The sequence below is a fragment of the Perca flavescens genome, chromosome 21 (assembly GCF_004354835.1).
Source record: "Perca flavescens isolate YP-PL-M2 chromosome 21, PFLA_1.0, whole genome shotgun sequence".
Lineage (NCBI taxonomy): Eukaryota > Metazoa > Chordata > Actinopteri > Perciformes > Percidae > Perca > Perca flavescens.
This window is the reverse complement of record NC_041351.1, coordinates 22,984,525-23,004,086: the sequence shown is the minus strand read 5'-3', so window position 1 is coordinate 23,004,086 and position 19,562 is coordinate 22,984,525. Positions and strand designations below refer to the sequence as shown.

General features: G+C 41.5%; 1 protein-coding gene across 1 annotated transcript in view; it reads right to left on the bottom strand.

Moving 5' to 3' along the window:
• The window catches only part of cacna1g (calcium channel, voltage-dependent, T type, alpha 1G subunit), a 370,250-nt gene that overhangs the window by 256,434 nt on the left and 94,254 nt on the right, over positions 1-19,562 (bottom strand). The window contains exon 2 of the mRNA XM_028567497.1: positions 1,992-2,103. Coding sequence (XP_028423298.1) covers positions 1,992-2,103 — 112 coding nt within the window. The remainder of the gene's footprint in view (positions 1-1,991; positions 2,104-19,562) is intronic.

The following is a 19,562-nucleotide window of genomic DNA, read 5'->3' as shown; positions in this document are numbered from 1 at the left end:
CAACAGCAGCCTCAAACTCTCGGCTCTTTGTGTTTCTTTTTTCGACTCAAACCATCCTACAGTTAGGGGATGTGGGTATTGTTCAAAAATGTTCGATACTGCTACTGATGCCAATACCAAAAGTATGATTACTTCCTTCAGAAGATGCTCTGGATCAGTAAACGTCTTACCCAATTAATGGACTAGCATAGACGTATTAGGGCTCTATATTTTTAAAATTATAGATATCTCATTTTGGAATGAAGCTGCTCGATTTCACTGAGTCAGTGGACAAGAAAATAAGAGGACTTTGTTCTGATTCAATCTATTTGGAACCACTTTGCAAGCACTTTATACCGTCACTGCAGAAGATGTACGGTGCCAGATAACGCGGATCCATTCAACTGCGTCTCAGTCCGCCTCATTCCCCTCATCCGACATAGACCAAAATGGGTTTTCTATCCTCTGTGTTTTACAACAAGAACAACAATGCCTCCTCCATTAGTGTTTGTTAGGTTAAAGGAGGTCCATAAATTAATGGAAACGCCTCCACACAATGTTGTTGTTTATTTTCCCATCTGAGATAATGCAATTGGAGGGCGGCACAGAGGCCAGATGTGATGGAAAATATTGTTTCAGTATCAGAGGCCTTGGTTTAGAAAATTGGACCCATACCTCTCAGAGTTCCTGCTCTCAATCATCAGTTTCGACGTGTTTGAATAATCTGCCATGGGGTTTTATCTTGCTGTAATGTCTGATGTTTCCCGGCCGCTGCTCTGCATTTGCTGTCCTTATCAATCAAAGTGTCACATCAATGTAGGTGAATGTTATATTTCTAAGGTGTGTTTTCATTCCTCTTCATGCTCGTCCCACTAGAAAGCCTTTCAGTCGGTTGTACTTGTCTAATTGAATAAAGATCAAGGATGATAAATGAAGATGTAGGCACTTACCAGACAGGGGAGGGCCTCACAAAAAGACATAATTGACATTGCATTATGGGGAATGTAGGATCCAGCATTTTTGGATCTTGTCCCGAAGACAACAAGTAAGACTATGGCTTGGCTTTTGCTTATGAAGTCTTCCGACGTGTTGTCTGACCCCATTGAAAATCAAGTGTTTATCTCATGCTACCAGAAATTAACTAGTCGATACTAATACCAGTTAAATTTCACTATTGTCGATACCCAATTCGATACCACGCCAAAAAATAAATAAATAAATAAACAAAAAATCCCATGTATTCCTTTATAAGGTGTATTTTAGGATAAGGATAACGAAGAGAACACTTAGGCAGGCGGCGTGGCGAAGGTTTAGGGACACTCTCTCTTCTCAGTAAGTGGTGTGTGTATAAGTGCCAAAATTAACGCATACGTATCATTATAGGCTAATCTAAAAAAAATGTCACGTGCCGACCAGGCACAAGACAGTTAACTTTAGCTGTCTTTACTGGGAGCCGGGTACCGAATAGTAGTCGTTTTAGAGGCCAATGCAGTTAAGTTTAGCCGACAAAAAGTAAACTTCATGCAAAGATGAAAGTTAAGTTTAAGCACTAAAATGACTTAAAAACGAGTAAAGATAAAAAAAAAAATTAAATGAAAAAAAAAGATTGTGGTTAGGATTAAATAAACGGGACACAAACGTGCGTTTCCTGGGTGAAAGTCTGGTGTTTTCCCCTTAATTTCTTCCGGGACACGAACTTCGCTCTTCTGCTTAAAAGCCCTGTGTTTTAATGCCCATTCCACCTCATCCCTACACGGACCACAACGTTCCTATACAGCAGCAGTCAATGTGGTGCATGCAGCAATAAGTACGTGGTATACATACATATTACAGTGCTTTACTTTTCGTAGATGTATGTACAAATGGTTCATGAGAACAGCCTGGTAAGGTACATATCCCCACTGCTGGAAAATAAGCATTTATTCTGCTCCTGTTCTGCTTGGATTTTCCCTATTGAACACGGTGTGGAAAGAAAATAAATTCAATAAATAACAATCCATAAACTGTCTTACCTGCAGGATCTTGCACCTCTCAGAGTCGCAGACGATGTCCTCGCAGGGATGAAACATGCCCAGGGTCACACAGTTCAGCAGAATCACCAGCATGGATGCTCGCTCGAACCACGTAGAGAACAACGGTTAAGGAAAACAACAAAGACGGATGATAACAGCTGGCAAGCCGATGGCGAGAGTCAGAAGCTTGCAGTAACAACAAACAAAAAAAGATAAGCATTTCTCTCGGCTCCCTCCAGTGACCTCGTTATCCTATTCAAATGTAAAAACTCCTGACAGAGCGATGCACGTTTACACGTTTTGACTATCAAAAAAGGTTTTTGAGAGGAAAAAGGAGCCATGGAGGAATCTGGGGAGTGAAGCCCACATGTGGCTGTTCTGAGTGGCAGTCGGTGCTCCCATTTCACCCTGTTAACTAAAGATCTGTTTGCATGGCCTGTTGTTGGAAAATGTTCACATTGAAAAGAAAAAAAAAAGAACAGAGGCAGATGCTGAGAATCTGGGAGGCTGACTGAGAGGAGACTTTCAGAGCTAGTGAATGTGAAGACATCTTGATGCATAGCGCATGAATTTTATTGACCACAGGGTCGAAGTGGGCCTTCCTGACGTGGTTAGGTTAAATGCCAGCCTAAGCTATGTGACTCCAATCAATGATGGGACCAAACACACAGACAGACACACACACACAAACACACACACACATTAATGATCGCTGCTGCATCCACCCTAGTTAACAGTGAAAATAGTTTGTCAACCAAGTGTGTGTGTGTGTGTGTGTGTGTGTGTGTGTGTGTGTGTGTGTGGTGCGTATGCTAAAAAGAAAACTTCTCTCATCTGTGAATGTGTGTGTAAGAGGGTGCACACAGGCTGTGAGGACAAATGACCTGTCGGTCTTGTATCGCATTTAGCACCTCTTGGTCATTCATCCCGCTGACCCATAATGCAGTTTGGTCAGCATGGCCCCACAGCTGACACAAAAAAGTAAGTGCACGACGAACAACAAAACAACAACAACAGTGAAAGAGATTTTTTACGTTTTCCCACTCTGAGCTGGCCAAAAGCTGCCACTTCAGACTGGAGTTTTAAAGCAGAATAACAGATAAAAGCTGTGAAAACATATATATAGTAGAGAGCAAAACACAGAGAAGCCCAAATATTAGTTCCCTATTTCTGCAATTAATATCAGGCTATATGGATCTGTGTTAGGTGAAGTATCATAGGAGGTGGAGATTTTCAATTTGTATTCTTAGATTCAGTTCAGAATATGGCACAATGGAGGTTTTATCCTCTGAGGAACATGAATATCCCAACAAAATCTCATTGATATACAGCCAGCCAAGACCCAAAGTGTTGGTCAAGGGAAAATAATGACCTGACAGCATTCAAAGACTAAAACATGCAAAGATACTAAAACGTATTTTTTCTCAGCTGAAAAGCAAACTGATAGTTTACATTGTTCCCAGTTAGGGCAGCACCAAACGTTTCCTAAAGATGAGCACATTTCACTGTGCCACACTGGTGGATCATCACAGATGACGGACACATTTGAAACTAAAATGCTGAAGCTGCGTTCCCTTCCACAGTGTTTAGAAACAGTTCTCCCTACTCCAAGCTCCCTGCTTGACAATGTCAATGTCTCGACAATATTCTTCCATTCGAAACACCCTGCAATGTCGTCAACATAGATATCATTTAACATTGGTAACGTTAAAGGTCCCATGGCATGAAAATTTCACTTTATGAGGTTTTTTAACATTAATATGAGTTCCTCCAGCCTGCCTGTGGTCCCCCAGTGGCTAGAAATGGCGACAAGTGTAAACCGAGCCCTGGGTATCCTGCTCTGCCTTTGAGAAAATGAAAGCTCAGATGGGCCGATCTGGAATCTTCTCCTTATGAGGTCGTAAGGAGAAAGGTTACCTCCCCTTTCTCTGCTTTGCCCGCCCAGATAATTTGGCCCACCCATGAGAGAGAGACATCATGGCTTTCACACGAGCAAAGTGGCAGTTGGTCAAGGCCACACCCCCACTCACCAACTTGCCCCCCCTCTCTCCTCCTCAGACACAGAAATGGCACATACTAAGGAAAGCTAATTGTGGGGCTGGCTCTAGTGGCTGTAATTCTGCACCAAGGCTGAATTTCGGGAAAGAGACTTTAGATACAGTATTAGGGGACCACTAAGGTCTATTTAAAAGAGACTTCAGATACAGTATTAGGGGACCACTAAGGTCTATATAAAAGAGACTTCAGATACAGTATTAGGGGACCACTAAGGTCTATATAAAAGAGACTTCAGATACAGTATTAGGGGACCACTAAGGTCTATATAAAAGAGACTTCAGATACAGTATTAGGGGACCACTAAGGTCTATATAAAAGAGACTTCAGATACAGTATTAGGGGACCACTAAGGTCTATATAAAAGAGACTTCAGATACAGTATTAGGGGACCACTAAGGTTTATATAAAAGCATCCAAAGAGCACTATGTCATAGGACCTTTAACACATTGGATACGTTGCTGCTGCTGTGAAAATGTTACGCTACTGCACTAAAATATGGAAACAAAAACGAATACCATTACAAAACATACATACACACATTCTATTCAAAATGTATGTTACCCCAAACTTTATGGAAGTTCTATAGTAAATCACAGGAGTTCCTCTTTAAGTATTGGACTGTGACCGCAAGCGAACTACTGTCTCTTGCTTAAAAGTCATTGCACATCCACCACCCCAACCTCTAAACCTTTACCTTATACCTTGCTAAAAGAAAGGGCACACTGCTTCCTGCGTTGACTCTGAACATAAATCATGTGCCGCAGAATTATCCAATTTGAAAGTAGTTCCAAAGGATACTGGGCTAGAAAGTGAAGATCTGTGCTATCGTTCCAATACAGTATTAAAAAAATAAAAAATTAAATAATAGATGCAGGCTGGAGGGAAGTTGAGTCTGTGACCACAAGGCACCTCAGCAGCATCAGTTGGGTAATGATGGTTGCGTCTGGAAGGCAGCACAGGATTATGTCACACACTGGAGGATGCACAGAAAGCTGTGTGAGTCCAATGGGATGCAATTAAAAAGATCAATCAGTATGGAGAGTTGGATCATTAAACAGGAAACAAAAGCTCAGACAATCAGGCCAGTAGTTGGAGAGTGGTGGCACTGAAAGTTTTAGGGAGAGCAAACTGTTGTTGACACACACGGCGGTATCGTCTGCAAAAGTTCACTGTAAAGGGCTGAGAAGTTGGGGCTAATTAAAAATAATGAGCTGCATGTGTTGTCTTTGTAATCATTGACCTCCGTCAGAGTTAAACACAATGCATGCCATTTTAGTTCGGTAAAGTTTCAGTTCATCATTTTACAGCAACTATGAATTGACTGATTTACATAATGTTGTTTCTAAATTAGGCTTATTTAAGCAATTATTTAAAAGAAATATACAGAATGTTTCTTTTACTCACTAACGGTAACCTGTTGCATAATTTGAGGTTGAAAAAAATCATTTTTCAACAAACAAAATACACACTATACTTTAGTTTGTCTGTGCTAATAATATTTTTGACATAAGCATAAGATCCATAGGCTTTATGTACTGCAAAAAATATTGGTACTGGCTAACATCTCCATCTTCTGAGGAGGCCTCCGTCCCCCTGTTCAGGAAACTTCACATTCTTTTAGTATATGATAGAAATATTCTTCTGATATGTGTAACTATACATAAATATATGTTCTTGCCACTTACTCTTCCGTCATCTTTTAGTGACTTCTTCAAATGTCTTTTAATACCAGACAGGTTGACCATCTTCGTCTTCCTTTTTTCACAAAACCAAACATGGCCAGTATTCCCTCAGATATATCTTTGTATTTTGCTAAATCATGTTTAATCATTCATTTTCCTTGGTTCTCTTTTTTCCCTTTTCTTAAGTTAAGTTGAGGTTTGTTGAATGACCCTGTGGCTTTTAGACCTCTCCTGTCACATTATCTGGTTTTATTTAGTTGAATACAGTATGTGTGTAAATAACTAACATCAAAAAGCATTCTCCCCGAGCACTATGTAGGCTCAGTTCAGGAATCAAGAATTTCTAATCTGGTAAATTTCAATTTTACATTGATCATTTACACATTTAAAATGATGTTACATTCTAAGGTCACTTTATATTTCAAGATTATTAAATATACAAATATATGACACATGCTATGGGAAATGTTTAATGTTGTTTTAAGTAGAAAATAGCAATAGCTATAAATGCTGTGATGCTGTACATTGGAGATTTGTTGCACAAATGTCTATGTCCCTATTCAAATAAACATGAAATAAAAATTAATGAACTGATATCACTCAGTATTGTATACATTGTGATATAGTGAAAGTGAAATATCCCCATTAGAACCAACATACCCAGAACACCACACTTAGAACAACGCATTCTTCAAATGTATGCACACCAAAACGTAAGATATCGTACGAAAATAGGAGACTGCCGGCTGGTCACGTGACGCCGGATTCAGTGGCTGCTTAGGAGCTCCGTGACGCCATTACTTGTTGTTTTAAGCCGCTCCCTGCAATTAAAGTCCTGTGTTTTATGACCCAGCCACCTATAGCATCAGTCAATGTGGTGCATACGGGGACAAAAAAAAGTTGAATACTTACGAATTATAGTACTAAAGTTTTTCATAAATTTTTGAACGTATGGTTCATGAGCTGCCTAGAAAGGTATATTGTTTCAATGCACACCTTTTATACGACAATATCTTTAAATATTCCTTCACTTTACTGACAACAAAATGGAGGCCTCAAACTAAACTGTTGACTCATTGGTTTATTCCAATCTCTTTTTGCACAAGACTAGTTTAATAAGTGTAAGTATTGTATTTCATGATCACCACCTAAAAAAGCAAAAAATAACAGGGCCAGATGATCTGCTGATATCATCAGTGTTACCATTCGAATTGTAAGATTTCGTAGTCTAATTGGTCTATTGCCTATTTACGGTTGCAATGCAAAACTTTAACTTTGCACTTAAAATGTATTCAGAACCTGTAGATCCCATGCTGTTTGTACCACATAGAATCAAAAGTTGTCCTCATTAAGGAAACGTCCTCAGACCGCACAGGTCAGCGTGACAATTCTCACAATAACACACATAATAAAAAAACAAGAAAGCAACAATGTACAAGCAAAACTGCAGCACCTAGGAAACAACATAAACCTCCATCAAGTCCTCCAAACCATAAGACCATATAGGTAATTTCTTCTGACCCACAGGAGCGTTTCATAAATTAACGTCCCTGAAGCGTTATGGATCCAACTGCAGTTCTAGGCCCTACGGAGCAGCCCAATTGGTTGAGGTTAGGCATTGACCTCGAGTAGTTAAGGTTAGGATAGCCGATTGGTCAGGGGATAGGACCTGAACAAATTATCTCACACAAGCATGGATGCCTGGCCGATCGTAGCGTGTGAATGCTATTGGAGGGCGGGTCTTGTCTAGAACTACAGTTGGATCCATAATAACGCGACCCGAAGGTGGCAGGAAATCCGACGTTCCTGCCTCTTAATACTGCAATCAAGATATTTGATGCCAAAAACACCAAAAAACTCTCTACAAACATTACAGATCACTGGATGGTTAGTTTTGCACTCAGCATTATGTAGAATTTCAATTCACTTGTATTTATAGTATGAAATCAAAACAAGAGTTATCTCAAGACACTTTACAGATAGAGTAGGTCTAGACCACACTCTATAATTTACAAAGACCCAACAATTCCAGTAATTCCCCCAAGAGCAAGCATTTAGTGTGACAGTAATGACCTTTTAGGGAGAAACCTAGGACAGATCCAGGCTCTTGGTAGGAGGTGTCTAACGGTGCCGGTTGGGGGTGTGATGAACAGTGGCAGTAATAGTCACAATAAAGATAATGGAACAGTGATTAGAAATAGTAGTTGTAGTAGTTCATGGCGTAGTACTGGGTACTGCAGGGAATTACAGGCAAGGGGGTAAGCTTCGCTTCAGAACTCAAACCTCCTATGGCGCCATTTTGATGCTACAAAGCGATCACCTTCCGTTAGCATTCCACTGACTCCCATTCATTTTGGCGTCACTTTGACAGTGAATAACTTTACATCTGAAGCATTTAAAGACTCTATTTGTTCATTGTTTATTTCTAAAGAAACACGACAATGTATAAAAGGCTCCATTACCTTGTACCTCACGTTATGGCTCCGTAGCAGATGCTTTTATAAAAATAGGCTAACGATTGTGTCATAACCAAGCATCTTACTGTTGCATAGTAGAGGAATTACCGTATTGTACAGGAGAAGCTCGCAGGCAGTTTGGACTTACATGAGCTGTTTAGGTTTAATTACTAATGTTAACTAGCATTTTAGTTAGCAATAATTAGCCTGTGCCTATGTTATCTCCTTACATATACCTACGCTCTCCGTCTCTGCAAGATTGGGAATGATTGAGATTTCTGTTGGCACAGCTACCAGAAGACTTACAACTTTAAAACACGTTGTTCACGTCACATTTACGTCGGCTCTCTCAGTTGGAGGCTGCGCAGTATCGCTCACCGCTCACCGGAAACGTGCTTCTAATATCTTTCACTGGTCTCCGTGATCTGTTGGTCCATTCTTATATACTGTCTATGGTTACAGGGCGTAGCAGGGCATAGCAGGATGTAGCAGGGCACTGCAGAGCGTAGCAGGTATTTCACCAAAGACGCTCATTCCAGTGAAGTGTCAACATAAATACTGATGCTGCGAATCATTAGTGTCTGTAAAGACATGCGTGCAACTAGGACTACAGTTGAAAATTAGCCGACTGGCTAACACTGGCGCATTTACAGAAATGTTGATTAATGTGCATTGTCCTAATATAAATAAATAAATCTTCTTCTTCTTCTTCTGTTGCTATGCACAAAGTGGTTCCCCGAAGGCACTACATGGCCTGTTATTTAGCAATCTTGAAGCAGTCACAATCAATAGACACAGACAGGTCGGGGGTTGGGAAGTTGGGCAAACTGGAAGACGGTCAATTGACTGGCAGGCTGAAAGATTGGCACACTGACTAACAAGCCAACAAACGTAAAGTGAGATTATGTAACTGAAAAAAAAGAAATAACTCATCCTTAATCTTACAAATAAGAAGTTAAAGCTAAGTTTTTTGCTCGATATCAAAGGAACCCGTTCATAAAAATGCGTTGTTGCACTAGATAGTGGACACCAGCCTGCTTTAAACAACATTAGGCAAACCAAAGAGGATAACCTCATTTTTCGAAATCTGATATTTTTCTCAAAAAAGTAGATCTTTATCTCTCGTTACAACTGACAAGAGAAGGATAGGTTGTTTTTTTTTTAAGGCGGATCAAGCCCTTGGGCACACGTGTATGAAGCAGACATGCTTTACTGGTGCACTTCACCCTGTCGACTGATGAAGCGTATGAAATGTATTGTTTCTTGGAGCTCGGGGATAAAAAGTGATTAATTAGCAGAAAGAAATCAAGAATACGACACGGCAGAGGAGAAGGCTTGGGCAGGAGGATGGAGACAAAGCAAAACATTAAATATGAATAATCTGATTAATTCAATCAATAACTCTACCTCTCAAGCCCTCGTTCTCTTCCTCTGTCTCCCCAGCTGGTGGGCTATAATTAAACAATACGGAGAGAGAGTGCTGCCTTCAGTGTGAACGCACACGTACACACACACACACACACACACACACACACACACACATCATGGTGTCAGCATATAAACAAGCGGTGACGCCCTGAGGGATGGATTCAATTAGAGGAAAGGTACACAAGGACATGCTCCGTCAAAACTCTGAAAGCAAGACAGACACACACACACACACACACAGACACACGCAAACACACACGCAAACACACACACACACTTAGGCAAACTCACACAACAATGCTTTCATCAGAGAGGCAACATTATCACACTCATCAACACAACAAAAATTATTCTGTGTTCTTTTCTCATGGTTTCTTTCAGCTTCCTCCCTCTCCTTCACACACACACACACACACACACACCAACATGCACACATATATTTAAAGTCCCTTTCTTCTTGTCTAATGATGGGGTCCTCCCCCTGCCTCCCTGCATTACACTGCTGATTCACTCTGATTCTGTCCACTAATGATCTGACACCAGACAGCAGGACACAAACAACAAAGAAGTGAAACAGTGTTTGTGTGTGTGTGTGTGTATATATATGTGTGTGTGTGTGTGTGTGTGTGTGTGTGTGTGTGTGTGGTTCCAGAGGAAGAAATGAGAAACAAAGTAGCAGATTCCAAAAGAAAGTCAACTTTCAACTCGCCCCATCGAGTTCTGGCCAGCTCTTATTTCTTTTATGAGGGTAGGGGAATGAATCCTCGGCAGCGAGAGACGAGGCGCACACAGTCCGGGGGCGATCGATACAGACGAGCCTCTCTGAATAGATGTTATTCATCGTGTTTACTATAACTCACACAGGACGTGGTTCTGCATCTCCACACAAACCACACATCGGCTCTTCGTTCGCTCTTTCTCCAAATCTATACCTCTCACCGAGGGGCCGTGCATGACCGTGATACAGTTCACATTAAGAGCTGTCGGTGAAATACGACGCCAACCCTGAACCTGGTTTTCTACAAAATGATTCTCAGAAACGGCATTTTTATTATGCAACGGATGTCTTAAAAAATTAGCTTGAAAACTCTAGTTTTCAGATTCTAACTTGAGATGCCATCTTTCTCCTCACTCCCAAATGTCGTAAATACTTGAAAATAGGTGTTGTAAAACATTGCTCTGCAAGAGCACAGTGCAGTATATATCTCACCTTTTGGGTGTGATGTATAAAAGTTTGGGTAAATGTGTTAAAAAAAACAAGAGTCCTGATATGTATATTTGATGATATTGGGCAATCCTAAAAACATGGAGTCTTGGGGTTTAGAATATTTCACTCAGTGTAAAGATCATACAGCTTTAATGAAATGATGTGGAACAAGCCAGTAGAGAAAACACATGATGCTTTCAGACGACAGAGTAGTCTGATCAAAGCACAGAAAATTATTACACAGGATGTGCAAAGGCACATCTTGATTAAAAAGTATGTTCAAACTTGACAAAGACAGAGTCCTTACACCAAGTTGTCTTGACATGGGAAGCAGCCGGGACACTGAGCTGCGGGTGGGACAGGTGCAGTGATACAGTATTGTGTCCCCTCATTAAGAGCTGAGGGTGAGACTTAACAGGCAAAGCTAGCTTGGACGGGAACAGCATGAAGCACAGGACAGATGGAAGCCAAGACAGAGGTCGGATAAGGGAAGGCATGTGAGAAATGTTGGGTTTTGGTGCTTTTGATCGATTGGTTACTGGCAATTTGATGAGAGAAGGGAATGGGAATTAGAGGAAGATGGAGGGGAGGGCCCAAGAAAAGATGATACTTACACTCTTATGAAGCTCAGCACAAATTTTTTCAGGAAGACGTGATTAACCCAATCACTACTCATTCTTAAATCAAATCAGCTGCTCAAGAAGTGAGGCTGTTAGTTAAACCAATCAGACTTGGCCACGAGATTCAAGGGCCAATCACAGCCTTACAACTCCGCTTTAAATCTGTTCTCTCCTTGTGCTGTCAGCTGTTGTTTCAGGCAAAGTGCTCGACCATCCTCCTCCCCTTATGTTCCTATTCCCTACCCCTTTAAGAAGATTATTAATTCGATGGAGTCCAATCTCCAAAAGACTTTTTACATTCAATATCATACAGTTGTACAATAAATATCTTTGCATATCTGCAAACAAAGTCTCTCCTGATTGAAATACGTGCCACTGAGCTATACGTCACGTTCTGCGTCACATGCGTAATCGGAAGTGACGAAACGGGACAGATGATTTAAACCCAAATCACCATCTTTTTCTAAACTTAAAGGTGCAATATGTAATAATGTATGTAATACTGGCAGCTAGCGGTTAAAATAGTTACTGCACTTCCAATTCAAAATACTGGAGAGTGGTTTCCCCCGCCCCCTCCTGCCCAGACTCGAAGTTCACGGAGGTTGCCAGGCTGAGACCGCAGCATTCACAACAATGTTGCTAGACGCTTTTCTCACATAGCCAGACATTACTCCACAGCACAGCGGAGTAGCTAACGGTAGATGCTAGTCTCACATAGCCAGACATTACTCCACAGCACAGCAGAGTAGCTAACGGCAGATGCTAGTCTCACATAGCCAGACATTACTCCACAGCAGAGTAGCTAACGGCAGATGCTAGTCTCACATAGCCAGACATTACTCCACAGCACAGCGGAGTAGCTAACGGTAGATGCTGGCTATATTGACAGTATTTATTACAGTACAAATATTACATATTGGACCTTTAACTAAGTAGTTTTGGTGCCTAAACTTCACCGTACTGCGACCGTTTCACAAAGTTAATAACATGTTTTCAAACTGTGATCATTACATTCTGTCTTTTAAATATGAGGACTGAAAACGCTCCTGTGGGTCGTATTGGAGCATAGGAACAAACAACATTTATTGTTGTACGGTTTGGAGGAGTTGTTGGACCAACATCACTGAGCAGTGTTGAATTAGCCCCAGGGCTGGGGGCAAAAATCACATTTTCTTTATAATAGTATATATATATATATATATATGATTTTACTTTATTTAGTAATGTTTAGGCACAAAAGCAACTGGGTTAGGTTAGGGAAAGATTGTAGTCATGGTTAAAAGAATCCAATGTTGAATGTCAAGCTAGCATCCTGTTTTAAACTCCGTTACGATGACGAATCCAACCACCGCAACTTCTTCCCTCTGCAAACTTTGAGCTTCTGCAACGAGACAATTTCACATCATGTCCTTCTTTTCTCCCAACGAACAACAGTTTACTTTGTAATTTCGACGGCAACTACAGAGCTTTGTCGGTTAAAGCTAAGCATATGTTGTTATGGGCATTTCCTGAACGACTCATGCTGTTTTTTTTGTTTGAACAGCACTTGAAGTCTGTGAGTCTGCGAGTCTGCGAGAACGGGGGAAGTCCAGGCAATTCAGACTCAGCCAGAAGTTAGCTTGAGAGAGCATCAGTACGTCTGACAACAGGAAATCATTGGGGAGACAATTTTAACATGGCCGCTGTGAAGAGGAAGGCTGACAATAAAATCCCTCTCCCCCTTTCTTAGTTGTGCTTCTCTTGAGTGGCCTCACTATTTCACAAATGTTCTGTCTTTTACCACTCATGACAACCGCCCCTCTTTTTGTCTCCGTTTCCTCAGGAGTGCAATGCCTTCCCTTCAGAAGACAAACTTTACAAAGCCAAGAAAGCACCGCAACTATATGTGAAGGTGTGCAAAACAGGAAGGAAGGTAGCTCACTCAGGGTGAAAAGTGAGTTTTATCTCTCAAGTTAGAGACAGCTGCTGCTGCTGCCTAACCTTTACTGCTCATCTCCCATCAATCCATCCTTTCTCCAAACCAGTCAAAGCTTTTTTTTTTTTCTTTCTGATCGCTTTCTTTTCCCTCTCCTTTCACTTTTGCATCTGTACCTTCTTACCCCAGCTATTTTCAGGGAGCGGATTGACAAAAATGTAGCTTTTTTTTGCGGAGGAAGAATGCTGAACATGCCAAAATGAAGAAGAAAAAAAAAAAAAAAAAAGGAGAGAGCTGAAAGAGGAAGGATGTTCATGAAATATTGAGGGTGACTGCTGCAGCCCTTTGTAATGCGCGATCCGTCACTGTCATTGTGCTTAAATGTGTGCATGTGTGCTCGTGCACGAGTGTGCATTGACACGTCTACATTTCTTTGTCTGCGTTTGTGAGTCCCCACATGAAGAAATGCTTCTGTATGACAAACGTAGATTGCGGTCCTCTGGCTGTGTTCCTTTTTCCTGTTCTGAGCAGGAGAACACTAAACTACAATTGATCAGTCTGCCTTCCTCTTTTTTATTTAATCTAATCATTGTTCCGTGAATGCTTTCACTGCAGATGCCAAAATCTGAGTCAAGCACAGTTAGGAATGACTGTTTGGGATAAAAAATGAGGCAAATAATGGCCCTAATATTCCCAGCAAGCAGCATCTGAACCCGATTAGCTTCATTACTGTACATGTTTCTCATCAGTTTGCCAGTAGGTGGTAAAGCTTGGGATGGACGTACTGTAGATAAAGTGGAATCAGGCTGTTGCAAATTCATGATGAATTGGCCCTCAAAGATCTGTCTTTCAGTGTTGCCGGGTTAGCTCAGTTGGTAGAGCAGGCGCACGTATATAGATTACTCCTATATAAGTTTACTTCTCGATGCAGCGGCCGCAGGTTGTGGCCCTTTGCTGAATGTCATTACCCCTCCCTCTCCCCTTTCATGTCTTCATCTTTCTGGCATGTCCAAACATGTTGGTCTGCTGTCTTGCAGCTTGAGGTGTGTCTGCATCTGAGGGAGTGATTACTGGATTAGTATCTGTACGTTGTGGCCAGGGCTTTAAATCTTTAAATTTGAATCACCAGCCAACATGCAGAGTACATTTTTTTAAGTTACCAGCCAATCAAATTTTCTACTAGCCAAATTTTTTTCTCCAATTTCAACACATTTTAATAACTTTACTTCTTAAATTCATCGATACAGCACGCTAGGCGCTTAGCTGACGGTAGTACAACACGTCACCACACAGTGGCCCTCATTTATCAACCTAACGTAGAAACCAGCGCAGATATGAGCGCAGAAATCGTCTTACGACAGGCTTCACGTGGGATTCATGAAACGTGTGTATCACACCAATCAGAGCGTAAGAATGGTCGTACATTGATAAATACGGCGGCTGTGATAAAACCTCTTCTGAAAAAACCCACCCTAGATCCTGAGGTCTTAGCAAACTATAGACCTATATCTAACCTTCCCTTTCTATCCAAGATCCTTGAGAAGGTGGTTGCTAATCAGTTATGTGATTTTCTACATAGCAACAGTCTATTTGATGATTTTCAATCAGGATTTAGAAAGAATCATAGCACAGAGACGGCACTGGTGAAAATTACTAACGACCTTCTAACTGCTGCAGACAAAGGACTTGTCTCCATTCTTGTTCTACTAGATCTTAGTGCTGCATTTGACACTATTGACCATACTATCCTGTTACAGAGACTGGAACACTTAGTTGGCATTAAAGGAATCGCACTAAGCTGGTTTAAGTCCTATTTCTCTGAACGATCCCAGTTTGTTAATGTTAATGATAAACCCTCCAAGCACGCTAAAGTTAGCCATGGCGTTCCTCAAGGCTCAGTGCTTGGACCAATTCTATTTTCCTTATATATGCTTCCTCTAGGTAATATTATTAGGAAACACTCGATTAACTATCACTGTTACGCAGACGATACCCAATTATATCTGTCAATTAAGCCAGATGAAAGTGGTCAGTTAGCAAGACTTCAAACGTGTACTGAGGATATAAAATCCTGGATGACCCACAATTTCCTGATGTTAAACTCAGACAAAACTGAAGTTATTGTGATAGGACCAACGCACCGCCGAACTTCGTTTTCGAAAGATATAGTTACTCTGGATGGTATTACCCTGGCCTCCAGCACTGCTGTCAGAAATCTAGGAGTTATTTTTGATCAGGATATATCCTTCAACGCCCACTTAAAACAAACCTCAAGAATAGCCTTTTTCCATCTTCGTAACATTGCCAAAATTAGAATATCCTGTCTCAAAACGATGCTGAAAAACTAGTCCATGCATTCGTTACTTCTAGACTAGATTACTGCAATTCCTTATTATCAGGTTGCCCAAATAAGTCCATTAAGACTCTCCAACTGATCCAGAATGCTGCAGCACGTGTTCTGACGAGAACTAAGAGAAGAGATCATATTTCTCCTGTATTAGCTTCTCTGCATTGGCTTCCAGTGAAATATAGGATTGAATTTAAAATCCTCCTCCTGACTTACAAAGCTCTAAATGGTCAAGCACCATCATACTTAGAAGAGCTCATAGTACCTTATTGTCCCACTAGAGCACTGCGCTCCCAGAATGCGGGGCTACTTATGGTTCCTAGAGTCTCTGGAAGTAGACTGGGGGCCAGGGCCTTCAGCTATCAGGCTCCAGTATTATGGAACCAGCTCCCAGTCGGGGTTCCAGAGGCAGACACCGTTACCACATTTAAGAGTAAACTGAAAACCCTCCTCTTTGATAAAGCTTATAGTTAGGGACGAGGAGTTGAAGCGTCCACCTAACCCGGCCCACTGCTTCTCCTCGTAGTCATCAGTTTTTTTCTATACTGTATAATTAATAATCGAGCGAGAGTAGAGGGAGGCAGGCCAGTACAGCCCGATCCGGTTGGGGGGGAGTTCTAGCCCGACCAGGCACCTCTTTAACCTGCCTCTCTTAAGTTATGCTATTACAATTCTAGACTGCCGGGGAGGCTGTTCCTCCCTAAGACACACTGAGCTGCTCTCTCATCTCTACTTGTTACTTTTGTATGCATCCTGTCCCAGAAATGCTTGTTACTAATCTAGCTCTGGGGAGTTTACTCCCCGGAGTCCTTATGTTTCTTCTTCGCAGAGCTATGCTCTGCGATTCTCTGCATTTCCCGGCTGCATCCTGCTGCGTCCTGCTGCATCCGCAGCCTCCACCCGTGCTCTGCAGCGCCACGTTACATCCCGCAACGCCCTGCTGTGATGTTCATACGCACAGAGTAGTCAGGATCCGGTATAGGAGACTGCACTACTCAGTATGACACGATGTGCCCTGCTATGACATGAACTTCCACGATAACCTTCGAAGTCAATGTGACTTCTAATGTGACTGTTATCACCACTGTTCATCACGCCCCCAACCGGCCCGTCAGACACCGCCTACCAAGAGTCTGGGTCTGCTGAGGTTTCTTCCTAAAAGGGAGTTTTTTCTTGCCACTGTCGCAATAGCCACTGCTAATGCTTGCTCTTGAGGGAATTACTGTAATTGTTGGGGTTTTGGAATTTATAGAGTGTGGTCTAGACCTACTCTATCTGTAAAGTGTCTCGAGATAACTTTTGTTATGATTTGATACTATAAATAAAATTGAATTGAATTGAATTGAAATTGAATTGAAACGATCGTCATTTAAATATCACGCCCCAATATATTCTGGGTTTTGAGGCCTCGCCCCTACAATTTACGACATGGCGAGACGTAATCCGGCTGAGAAGCGGAACTTTTCAGAGGTGGAGATTGAAACCCTGATATCTCTGGTTCATTTGCACTAACGTGTGTACTTTTTGGAAGCCTGAAAACTGGTATTAAAGGCTGTAGAAAGAATGCGGAATGGAAAGAGATCACTGATGAGGTCAACAGTGTTGCCGTAGTAAATCGGACTCCAGCTGAAGTTTAGCCTATTTAATTTATACATCCTTGACGCATTTTCTATAGTCCTAATAGTAATATACAGGCTTATTGCAATCTCTTAGGCCTACATGGTGTACCTATATTTAAATAAACACACGGTACCGGAGTTTATTTTACTCGTGTTTTTTTTCGAACGAGACAACAGCTGAGGGAGAGCGCGTGTCCTCCGCCCCCCCGTGCTGGACCCTGTCTCCTGACAGCAGAGGGGCTGGGAAAACAAGCCGAAATAACTCGGTCAATGGCAGAAATAAATCGTTCACGACATAGAAATGAAAACCTGAATAATAAATAAAAATGTTGTGCATCGTCATGTTTCCTGTAGCCTATGAATATCATTGCCAAACATAACACTATAGGCTACCTTTTAAAAGCGAGGAATAATAATATCCTGTCTCCTTCAGTTGGGGCTGTTCTGGACACTGCTCTCTGGGCATCGGGTCATCTGTCTCCATCGCTACATTTATGGCACCCAGTTTCCCTGCGAGATGTTGTGCAGAACCCCCCAGGCTAAAACAATGTTGGAGACTTTTTCTGCCGTGTATAGTGTCCCCCCCTCCCCCAAATGAAGCTTCGTGAAGCATTTTCTTTATTTTCTGAGCCCACGAGATGGCGCTCTTGGTTTTAAGAGAAAGGCCTAAGGCATTGCAATTCAGTGTATTCTCAACCCTTTGTTGAACAGAGAGCGCCATCTAGTGGGCTCAGAAAATAAAGAAAATGCTTCACGAAGCTTCATTTGGCCATCACTAGTGTTCAAGGGAAATGTAGGATTAGTACTACAAGCAGTGTTGCCAGATAAAGATTATGTTTCCAAGCCAAACGGCAGAAAACAGACCAATCTGGCACATTGTTTCTGCAGCCGGCCGATTCAAACAGATGCAGAGTTATATGCTTCATTCATCACCGGCCAAATTGGATAGGAACTTTACAATGTTACCCACCAAAGTAAATTTTTTACCCGCATTTGGCGTGTTGGCGGATATTAATTTAAAGCCCTTTTTGTGGCTGATATAAATATCAAATTAAGCTTTGCTGCAAACAGACCACATTGTCTGCATCTTCCCAGCCACCTGTGGGTTCACACTATTTTTGCTTCAATTCAAAGTAGAACTGACCAAAGTAACACTGCCTTTCTCTTTCTTTAAGATTTTTTTTTGGGGCATTTCTGGCTTTTGTTTGACAGGACAGCTGAAGGCAGGAAAGGGGAGAGAGAAAGAGAGGGAATGACATGCAACAAAAAGCTGCAGGTCAGACTGAGGACTGAGCCTTAGTACCTGGGGCACACGCTCAACCAGTTGAGCTACCAGGGCTCCCCTTCTCCTCTCTTTCAGCTAGGTTACTAACCTAGCTCTGGGGAGCTTAATCCCAGACAGCCTTATGTTTGCTTTTTTTTGCCCAGCATGTTTCCTTGGATTAGGGTGGCACCAAAATCATGGTTGCAGCTGTCGCCATGGTCCTGCTACGTCCTGCTATGCTCTATTGTGCCCTGCTACGCCCTGTGACACCCTGCAGTGCCCTGCTATGCCATGAACTACTACAACTACTATTTCTAATCACTGTTCCATTATCTTTATTGTGAGTATTACGTATTATCTATAATACTATATACTATCTTTATATATACTATTACGCGTAATTATGTTTTAATAATGACTTCATAATGAGCTATGGCAATGGAAATGTGATTTTTATTGTATATTATACCTAGAGAGTGGTAATATTTTGTACATGTAAGAGCTTATATATTGTTATATGGTTATGTTATGTTTAGTGTATATGTGTTATGTTGTGTTGTGTTTTAGTTATATGATTTAGAAGATGTTATGTGCACTTATGTATTTGTCTTCATTGTCTTCATTGTTGTACAGCTTTGATGTTAATATTTTGGTAAAAATTAAGACCCCAGGAAGAATAGCTGCTACTTAATGGAGTAGTTAATGGGGATCTAAATAATAATAATAATAATAATAATAATAATAATAATAATTCATTCATCACACCCCCAACCTGCCCCGTCAGACACCGCCTACCAAGAGCCTGGGTCTGTCCGAGGTTTCTTCCTTAAAGGAAGTTTTCCTCACCACCGAGGTTTCTTCCTTAAAGGGAGTTTTTCCTCGCCACTGTCACACTAAATGCTTGCTCTTGGGGGAATTACTGGAATTGTTGGGTCTTTGTATATTATAGAGTGTGGTCTAGACCTACTCTATCT